This window comes from Acomys russatus, chromosome 31 (genome assembly GCF_903995435.1).
Source record: "Acomys russatus chromosome 31, mAcoRus1.1, whole genome shotgun sequence".
Lineage (NCBI taxonomy): Eukaryota > Metazoa > Chordata > Mammalia > Rodentia > Muridae > Acomys > Acomys russatus.
The window spans coordinates 32,734,724-32,745,112 of NC_067167.1; the positions used below are offsets into that span (position 1 = coordinate 32,734,724).

Genomic DNA, 10,389 nt, shown 5'->3' on the forward strand with positions numbered 1-10,389 from the left:
AAGTAAAATGTGCTTGGAGTTTATTTCTCATGGCATTCTTCTAAATGCTGTATATTCCAGCTGTAGTTATGGCTTTGGACTATAAGTTCTTATATTTGGAAGAAGTAAAAGAAAAATTAATTGGATATACTTCTACATTTTTCTCTGAATACATACTACTAAGTATTACTAAGATAATACTAAGTATTATCTCCCCAGGGATGGAGAACAAAAAGAAAAGATTTCTTAAATACTCCTTTTTCTTTTTATGGGTATGTTGGGTACATTCTTTGCTTTAAAGAAGCCATTGTCAAACTGGGCACTATTTAGGGAGTTGGCTGTGAAGCTCTTTCACAGAAATAACTGTTAGTTCTTTTGTTTTTCTTAATTTGCAATTCTTGTATTTTCTTGGGTGAGTGTTAGGACCATGGAGAGCCAAGAAGGTTTTGCAGCGTGTAAGCACCTACAGGCGACACTGCTTTGGTAGTACAGTGACAGCGTCAGAGTCAGAGCCAGTAAGTTGTGCGTCAAGCTCTCTGCTCTCTTCCTGTCCTATGTCTTACAGGTTTATTTCACTTACTGCATAGGAAGTCTGTGCATTTGTCCTTAGCGCTACACCGAGTACATGACGGCCCCGCTTGATAAGGCCTCCTTGTCAGGGTTCCTCTAGAAAAAAGCAGGGAGTAAGGAGAGAATCAGTTTTTATGTTACACAGTGTGAATTAAATGTATGTTAGTTATATTGTTAATTTATGTTAATTAAACATTGTTGTTTCCATGTTTAACTATTTTAAGATGGTTCAGTTAAGAAAATTCATTTATTTTCTCTTACCTAGGAGAAAACAACCAGTAAACAATGAGATTGATTCATAAACCTTCCTTCCTTCCTTCCTTCCTTCCTTCCTTCCTTCCTTCCTTCCTTCCTTCCTTCTTCCCTCCCCCTCTCTCTCCCTCCCTTCCTCCCCCTCTCCCTCCCTTGCTTCTTGCTTTTCTCTCTTTTTTTCCTCTTTGCCCTCCCTAGTTTAGTCCCAGGGAGTATTCTGTGATGTTAGGAGGCAGTCAAGTCTTTGTTTCTGTTTAAGATGTTCGTTAGAATATTTCCCACCTATTTGGAAGTTATAGTCCTGTTACTACTAGTGTTATGTGACTTAGGACTTCCAGCAGGCCAGCAGGAGGTGGCTAGTTGCCGTGAGTGACAGATGCTCAAGTACAACGAAAATAATCACCTGGTGCATAAGTAGAGGGAACTCAAGCTCCCAGTGGGTAGACTGACTTGAAGACTTTCAAAGCGCTTTTCCAGCTCTGATGTTAATGGACTCTTGTATGGCTTATATTAGTCCACACAGCCATCTTGTGGCTAGTTTCAGTGTACTTCATGTTACAAGACTGATGTATTTCTAAAACATTCTTACTACATAAATTTCAACATAGCTTGGGTTTTAAAACTTGTATTAGAAATCTGAGAATACACTACTTTGGAAAATAGCTGAAGGCCTGGAGCAGCTCCTCCATTATTATAAATTACTCAACGCCAACTTCCTCCCTATGCGTGGTAACCATTAGAGAGCTTGTAAGTAAAGCAAATTTACTCAAAGTGTGACTGACCCCATATGAAATTTAAAATATGCCATTATGAAGTCATTTATTAATAGCATGTATTTAAAGTTTTTAGAGTTGGGAAAGATTTCAAAAACATTACAAGTTAGGAAAACTTAAAGTTGGAGTAGTCTCATCTTATTTCATATATTTTGTTACTTTAAAATCACTCACCCTGGCGCATAGTTGCATATGAAGAGTGCTGCATATCTGATATTTCCAACGCTTGAACAGGGAGTTACAGCACAACCAACTTTGTAGGAGCTGTCCCAAACAAGCTGAAAGCAGGTCAAAGGTCAAGCTTATTCAGAAGTCCGTGGGTTATAAATACTGCATTCCATTCAGACAGAATCTTTAAGCAAGAAATTCAGGGACTATCAAAAACCGTCTCAGACACAGGTAGGGCCCTGTCATGAGTTTAGGAAGCATTTCCAGAGCTGTGTTTAGGTGAAGACTGCCATAGTGTCACATCCTAGGAAAGAGCTGAAGAGCCTGACCCAGCACAATGCTCTCAGCCAGTGCAAGTCACACCTGAAAAGGTGATTAGATTAGAAGGTTGTAGGAAGGAAAATTAGAGAGAGAAGAGGAAGAGTGGAGGTTTCTAGTGGAAGGGAGAAAAGAGGAACAACAGGGCTACAGATGGGAAGCCAGCAAGATGACAGTGTAAACAAAGGCACCAGTGGCTCTCTTTCCTTTTATAGGGGAAGTTGGATCAGGAAATGAAACAAAGTATTGGCCTTTTCATTAGAAAAGACCAGGAAGAGATCTGCTCTCTATAACAGAAAAAACAGACCCTGAATTGAGGGGTGGGGAGTGGGGAGACCACCAGGAATAAAGAGAGGCACTTCAGAAATTCCCTTTGTGATCTCAATGTTAGTAACTAGTAAGGAATAGATACAAAACTCCGGCCAGGAAGTGGTGGCGCACACCTTTAATCCCAGCACTCAGGAGGCAAAGGTGGGCGGATTTCTGTGAGTTTGAGGTCAACCTGGTCTACAGAGCAAGTTCCAGGACAGTCAGAGCTTTATAAAAGAAACTCTGTCTTGGAGAAAACCAAAATGACAACAGAAATATGAGGGTGGATCAACTTGCCTAGTAATATGTATAAGGCTCTGGGGCCAATTCCTACACCTGCAAAAACAGCACAATAAAATAGAGTTGAAGCAAAGTCTAGCAGGTCCAATATAGGGAACAAGTATGGCTTGCTGGCTTGAATTACAGAGCAGAAAACAGTGCAGCAACAGGAAAAGGATTAAAATTATATGAAGAAGTTTAGCCTTCCTATCAGTAAGGAAGAAGGAGAGACTGATTTAAAAAAAAAGAGCTGATCAAAAACTCTTTAAACAAATCATTTGCTAGAAAAAAACAAAGTAGAATTAAAGCAACGGATACATTTCAAAATTATGCTTTACAGGAAATATAAGCTGACCGAAAAAAAAAAATCAAGTTATGTTTTTCATAAACTCAACCTCATTCAAAATCTCTTTGACGCCTGACGTAAATATTTATTGAAGAAATTAAGTAGAGCCATGTTGTTTTGAGACTATGTGGGTAGAAGACAAGATCTCTGTTTTTGGTATAGTATGAGCTACTGAAGTTACTATGTGAAATCATAAAGGCGAGCACACAAAATAAAAGGTGGCTGATTTCCTGGAGGGGAAGGTGGGCCTTGGAGTGCTGGCATGAGTCATGGAAATAACACTAGAAATTGACCCATTAGCCACATAGCCTGCCCCCTGATGTGTGGGGAATTAGGACGCCTTTCAAGTTTGCTCACAGTCCATGACTTGTAAGGCATTTTCTTTAAAAGAGCCTTTTCTCCATTTTTCCAGTGCACTAGTTTCGGAACAGCCCCCTTGGTCTTGAGGGTATGAAGACGATGACAATTTCTTGTATGATTCACATAATGGATGGGTTGGTGGATGTTTAAAGGCTCAGAGAAGATTAAATTTTTTTTTTTATTGTATTGAGGGAGTAATTTTATCACTTGAGCTTATACATTTAAAACAGAATAGGTAAAGCAATTAAGTCTACTAATTTAATAATCATATTAAAAATTCAGATACCTGAATATAGTGAGAACAGTCATCATCATCAACGCAAGTGTCATTTTGAAAATTATAACTTTTCCTTTCTTCATGCCAACTTGTGATAGCACCACTCGTAGTAAATTCATTTTCAGGACCAACCCACATGTTTTCACCAATACCATTAAATATGGGATGGGCTTCATGCACTTTATCTAAATGAGTGTTACGTTGATACAAACACTTTTTCCCCCAGGCTCTAGCAGTACGCGATAAAGCTACATCCCATGTCTGAAAATAAACACACACAAAACAGAGAGAACAAAATAATTAAAAACAATGTCTTAGTGCTACACTTTATTCTCCTGGTGCTTACTCTCTTAGGGAGAGCTAGACCCACTTTGTATTATTAGTTCTTTCTGAGCAACATTTGTAGGTAAAACTTTTTTCACATCATCAAAGACAACTACTTCTTAGGACAAAAGCCACCTGTTTGTAACTGACACATTCAAGTGGAAGCTTAACGACTCCTTGTAGTACTCTTTCATATGGCTTTACAGCAGTCAACACAAAGACTCCCAGCTGGCCAAAGCCCAGGGAATAAATGATTATGTAGTGCTCAGTGCCAAATACACCATCAGTACCACACCTTTTCACTCCCAAGACTCAGCAACACAAAGATGCTAAGAGCCAGAGATGGGGAAAGACTGCTGTGGAATAATAATATCTCCTGGACATGATAGTATCTTTGTAGTGATAAAACTCATAGCAGCTGGGGTTGGTAGCACAACACACACACACACACACACATGAGATCCATCCAGCCGACACTTCAGCACAGAGAAAGGAGAGGTTCATGAGGCCCCACACCTAATTGAGGAGCCACTGGCAGTCACTGGCCACGGAGGTTGGGAAAGTCAGTTTTCTGAAGTGAGGTTGCTCACAGTAAGTTGCCCCTGCTTTGGTAGGTGACTCCCTATATTCTTGGGCTTAATTTAATCCAATGGGTTAGAAGAAAGAGGAGAGAATCGTTGTGAAGAAAAGAGGAGTGCGTGTGTGCGTGTGTGCGTGTGTGTGTGTGCATGTGTTGTGTGCATGTGCATGTGTGTGCGTGCACGAGTGTATGTGCGCGCGAGTGTGCGCGTGTGTGTGCGTGTCCATGTGTGTGTACATGTGTGTGTGCACGTGTGCATGTGCGTGTGTGCATGTGTGTTTCCCAAGAGGCATTTGAGGGAAGAAGGGGTGGACATGATTTAAGTACATTGTATTCATGTATGAAATTACCAGAGAACACATTTTAAAGTTTGCTTATTACATTTTTCTTACTATACACATCTTTTATTTCATGAGTGCTTTCTATATTTCAACACTATGTCCAGTGACATTTAGAAATAGGATCAGCAAGTCAAGGGGTAATAAGCCTGTCAATTAGGTGTTAGATTCCTCTCTAAACAAATTGTGTTATTTTGTTCTCATACAAACAAAGAATGACAAAAGTTGCCATAAGCAGATAAAAATGAAACACACGAGAAAACAATTACAATTCATATCACAAAATAAGGAATGATTTTCCATATACAAAAGTGAAATGAATATTTAAAAAGCACTAAAAAAGTTTTAAGAAATAGGTAAAGGACAATTAACAGACATTTATTTACAAAAAATAACGAACCTTACTCATGGTGAAAGAATAAAATTAAAACCACTCTCAGAAACTGTCTCACCCCTGAAACCCCAAAAGTGTAGCAGCACTTTTCCTGCACAGTCTCCAGAGCGTCACTGGCTGGGCTGCAGTTTATACTGCTGGACGCGTGAAGCCACATCACGGTTCCAAATGCCGTACCAGCTAAAAATACCATCAAAAGACGGAGACAAAAGAAGTCACTGGACAATACAGGAGGTAAACTTTAAACCCCTTCCCAGATCTAGCCAATGGTCAGAATATTCTCCACAGTTGAGTGGAGAGTGTGATATGACTTTCTCACGTACTATGGTGCCTCACATTTGACCATGTCCCCTGGAGGGGGAGACCTGGTGGCACTCAGAGGAAGGACAGCAGGTAGCCAAGAAGAGACTTGATACCCTATGAGAATATATAGGGGGAGGTGATCCCCCTCAGGAACAGTCATAGGGGAGGGGAATAATGGGAAAAGGGGGGGGGGGAGGAATGGGAGGATACAAGGGATGGGATAAACATTGAGATGTAACAAGAATTAATAAAAAAAATTTAAAAAAAAACAAAAACAAAAACTAACAAACAAAAAAAAGAAGTCACTGGAAAGCAACTCCACGGCACTGAATCAGAATAGAAAATACAGAGAAAAGGGAAATATAAATGAAAGAGAACAGCTATGGATAAAGAGAAAGCCAAACACATACTCTGTACGATGAAGGCATGACTAAGGCCGTAGTAGAGGCAGCTTTCCCTGGTGAAGAATTTCAGGTTCACCAATAGACATAAACACACAGATTCAAACGGAACAGGGTCTGGGGAGGACAGGAACAAACACATATGTAGAAGCAGCTCAAACTACAGAGCAGCGAGGGAAAGAAGAAACAGTAATCCCAAGGGGCCTCACACCAGTACCTCTCAGAATCGTCGATACGACTTTATTTTAGAATACAGACCACTGCACTCTTAAGCTGGCTTCTGGATTCAGGAGAATCAGGGGCGGGCCTGAAAGCTTTGATTTCTAACCAGTTCACTGGCAGTTGCAATGTTTTAGTCTAGGGCCTATACTTCAGCCATCTGTTAGGTCGGCGAATAGCTGGAGAGTCAAAAGCAACAGAGGAACCAGTGCTGGGGGCAGAGATGGGGACTTCTGGGGCTTGCTGGCTACCAGCACAGCAGAATAAACTTCGAGCTCAGTGAGAGATGCTGCTGTCTCAATAGATTAGGGCTGAGAGCATCAGAGGAGGGCACTGGATGACCTCATTTGGCCTTTATATACATGCAAATAAATGCACACAAACACACACATACACACACCTGCACATATATATATATGTATATATATATATATACACACACACAAACATGCAAATAGCACATGAAGGCTATCTCGGATATAGAAATATGAAACTTATTATTCATACCCTGATTGAGAAAACTATTAAAGGGTGATTTTTTTTTTTTTTCCGAGACAGGGATTCTCTGTGTAGCTTTGGCTGTCCTAGACTTGCTTTGTAGACCAGGCTGGCCTCGAACTCACAGCGATCCACCTGCCTCTGCCTCCCGAGTGCTGGGATTAAAGGCGTGCGCCACCACGCCTGGCCTAAAGGATGAATTTTTAAGTGCAAGGAAATTTAGAAATGATTTGAGTAAAATAGGATGCCACAAAATTAGCATGTGCAATTATGTGCATTTCTATACATTAACAATCTGAATGAAAAGTTAGGCAAATAATTCCACCATGATAACATTAAAAAAAAAAAAGAAACTTTATCCAAACTGGCCTTTTTTTTTTTTTAAACTACAGAATGTTGTTAAAGAAAATCAAAGAAGACACTTGATTAGTGTTTGGTATCTACAGGCAGGAACTGGGGGACAATATTAAAATGCCCTCACCACACAAAATATTCAGTAAAGCAGTGTGACTCCCACCAGAAGCAATTCTGATAGACTCTTAAGGGACATTAAATATAATAATAATAATAATAATAATAATAATAATAATAATAATAATAATAATAATAATAACAATAATAATAATAACAATAATAATAATAATAATATTAAAAGTCCCAGAAAGATAACAAACCCAGAGGGCTTACCAGACTGTAGAATGAGATAAAGAACTCAGAAATAAATTCCTGCACACACAGGAAACAGACTGTCAAGACCACTTAATTGACAAATACTGGTACTTTAAACCATGCTTTGGGAAAACTGGATACCCACACACAAAAGAATAAAATCAGGCCCTTATGTTATACCGTATCCAAAAATTAGACACTAATAGTTCAAAGACCTAATTGGAAGACCCAAAATTATGTTTCCCCCCTCAGAAAATGTAGAGGACTGACAGGCAACCCACACAAGAAGAGGACGCATCTGTACTCTCTCCTCTCTTCTACCCACCTCCCCACTGTCCTCCCTGCTCACACAGTTCTAGTCTTCCTCCTCCTCCTCCTCCCCCCTCTTCCTCTCCCCCTTTCTGGTTGAGGGGGATAAAGGAAAGCATTGGAAAGGGGAAAAGGAACAGAAAAGAAGAAGAAGAAGAGGAGGAGGAGGAGGAGGAGGAGGAGGAGGAGGAGAAGAAGAAGAAGAAGAAGAAGAAGAAGAAGAAGAAGAAGAAAGAAAATACTAATAAAACTCACACCAACTTTTACTCAGAAACAAGTACATTCAGGGTAGAGTCTTCAGCTACACCTAGAATGTATCAGCATCTCAAATGTTAAATTACATGGTGTGAGTGTACAAGTCTGGTGTTTTCTATTCTTTTAATTGAAATATTCTCTGTTTCAGAGATCACAAATAGAGATCACGCCAGCAATGACTGTTTACTCATCTTTGCTTGCTTGTTCGAGACAGGGTTTCTCTGTGTAGCCATGGCTGTCCTGGACTCACTTTGTAGACCAGGTTGGCCTCGAACTCACAGAGATCCGCCTGCCTCTGCCTCCCATGTGTTTACTCATTTTTAAGAGGAAGGACAATTCGAATTTGCTGAAGCAGCAATAAGGAGCAGGAAATACAAACCACTGGCTGGGAACAAGATACCTTCAGCAAATAGGACTGTGTGAAAGAATACTGACTACATAAGACATAGGAAAGTGAACAAGAAACAGATGACTAATCAAATCAGCATTTCAAAAATTAGCATGAGGCCCTACAAGATGGCTCTGCTAGTGGAGATGACCTGACCACTTGAGTTCTAGCTTTGGAGGCCACAGGGCAGGATGGAACCAACTATGTAAGTGGTGCTCTGACTGGCTGCTCTTGTGTGTGTGTGTGTGTGTGTGTGTGTGTGTGTGTGTGTGTGTTTGCATGTACACACATCCAAAGTTTTTTAAATGTAATAAGAATTTTAAAAATTAACATTAAAACAAAATCTCATTTTGTGATTAATTTAGCAAATGATTGAAAATACCCAAGCCAGTGAAGAAGTAGAAATAGGACACTGCTATTTGCTGAATATGCCATAGTCTTTGACAATAGTAACTGCTACATTTCAATTTTTTTTAAACATCATACCTTTAGTGTCCTACTCTAGAACTTTTTATGAAGAGACTAATGCTGAAGACAGGAAAGACATATTTCTAGGGACAGCAGTCTAAGTAATTTACAACGTAAATTGAAAGTGCTTAATTGGCTAATAAGGAAAGTTATTTACCTGCTGGATTTTTGCAATCATTTTAAAATGACAATCAGAAAATCATGATTTTTTTTTTTAAGAAAATGACAATCATGAAATCTCTGTATCAATAGAGAAATAGTTGATGTCAAGTGAAAACAGAAAAAAAAGTATGATGGTGAGAGTTAAGACTTTCAAAGAGAAAAATGAGGGTTTGTACTAAGGTGAAGGAGTCTCAAGATTCTCCTTCCAGACTTCCCTTGACTTCTCAATCCTTGTGACTTCAATGAAAAGAATTCAAAGACAGCCAGTTTGTGTAGCAAAGAAGAGAGAGAGAGCTGATGCCTGTGTTCAAGGGGGAAAGGCAGGCAAAAGCCAGAGGAACCATGTGTCAATCTACCTGTAGGCAGGCTTTATTTACTCTAGTCTGTAGAACAAACAGCTTTCCTAAGGGGTATTTTCCTCCCAGACGTAGGCCCATTGAAACTGACAGTGGGGAGTTATATAGGCTCCTTCCTTTGCTATCATGTGTCTTCTTGGAATTAAGTTTAGATAACCAATTAATGACCTTTTGGGCAGTTCAGGAGTATACATGAAGGGGAATTCCTCTCACAAGTAGTTAAGAGTCCTGCAGTCCTTGGCTTTAGAAGCTGCTGGTTTTGTGCAGTCTCCCAGCCCCAGTGCCTTCTGTTCCTGGTAATGTTCAACTAGCTAACTAACAAAGGGCCTAAGACAAACCCTTGGGAGCAAAATTCAACGCAGGCATAAAAACAAATAAAACTCTGAGAAACAAAACAAAGCAACCACCATAACAAAACAAAACAAAACCCTTAATAATCAAGTTTTTTTTTTAAGAGGCAGAATTAATGTGAAAACATTTACAACGGAAAAAAAATTCAGTATTTTGAACAAAATAGAATCTGACCCTGAGCGTCTCACTTTCTACTAATTCACATTCGAGGATTCTCTCTTTGTTCAGTATTGCTTCTTGATTGATCATGGATAAGGTAGCATCGATTCTTAATGTTTGAAAACAAAATTAAAAAACAGTTGCATTAAAATAAAATTTCTAAGTTGGCATCCCTTAAAAATTTGTACCCCCGGGGACAACCTCAACTTCTTCCACACTTGGTCCTATGCAAAACCACGGAACTGATCAGTATCAGAGAGGCAGTGGTTACGTATGTTATTTAAAAGTATTTCGCTTTGGAGAAGCGGCCTAGGCGGTGGGAGGTCTGGGCAACAGCTTTCCGGCCTCACCATGAAGCGCAGGTTAGCTCCTGCAGGGAAGACGGAGCCTCGGAGACTATTATGGAGAGTCACATACTCATTGATAAAGTCTACATCCTCTTCCTGCGGCAGAACTTTGGCAAATAAACCACAGCCCATCAGTAGAAGCCACAGCTCACACAGACACAGCTTCATTACACCCCCTAGTGTCAGGGGATGCAACTGAGCACACCACACCGTGGGAAGAGGCAGGCGAGCCTTCAT

The 10,389-nt window shown here is 39.9% G+C and overlaps 1 protein-coding gene across 1 annotated transcript; it reads right to left on the bottom strand.

Moving 5' to 3' along the window:
• Window positions 1–551: 551 nt before the first annotated feature.
• On the bottom strand, window positions 552–10,389 carry Glipr1l2 (GLIPR1 like 2). Its single transcript, XM_051139666.1, has 4 exons — window positions 10,156–10,389; window positions 3,641–3,892; window positions 1,749–1,852; window positions 552–645 (listed from the first exon to the last, which is right to left on the bottom strand). Exons 1-4 carry the CDS (start codon window positions 10,387–10,389, stop codon window positions 552–554), a joined length of 684 nt encoding a protein of 227 aa, XP_050995623.1.

Coding starts and splice junctions, on each gene's coding strand:
- Glipr1l2 (XM_051139666.1), bottom strand. CDS start 10,389: ATGAAGGCTCGCCTGCCTCTTCCCACGGTGTGGTGTGCTCAGTTGCAT. Junction 3,893..10,155: donor GAGCTAACCTGCGCTTCATG/GTGAGGCCGGAA, acceptor GTTTATTTTCAG/ACATGGGATGTAGCTTTATC. Junction 646..1,748: donor ATATGCAACTATGCGCCAGG/GTGAGTGATTTT, acceptor GCTTTTTTCTAG/AGGAACCCTGACAAGGAGGC.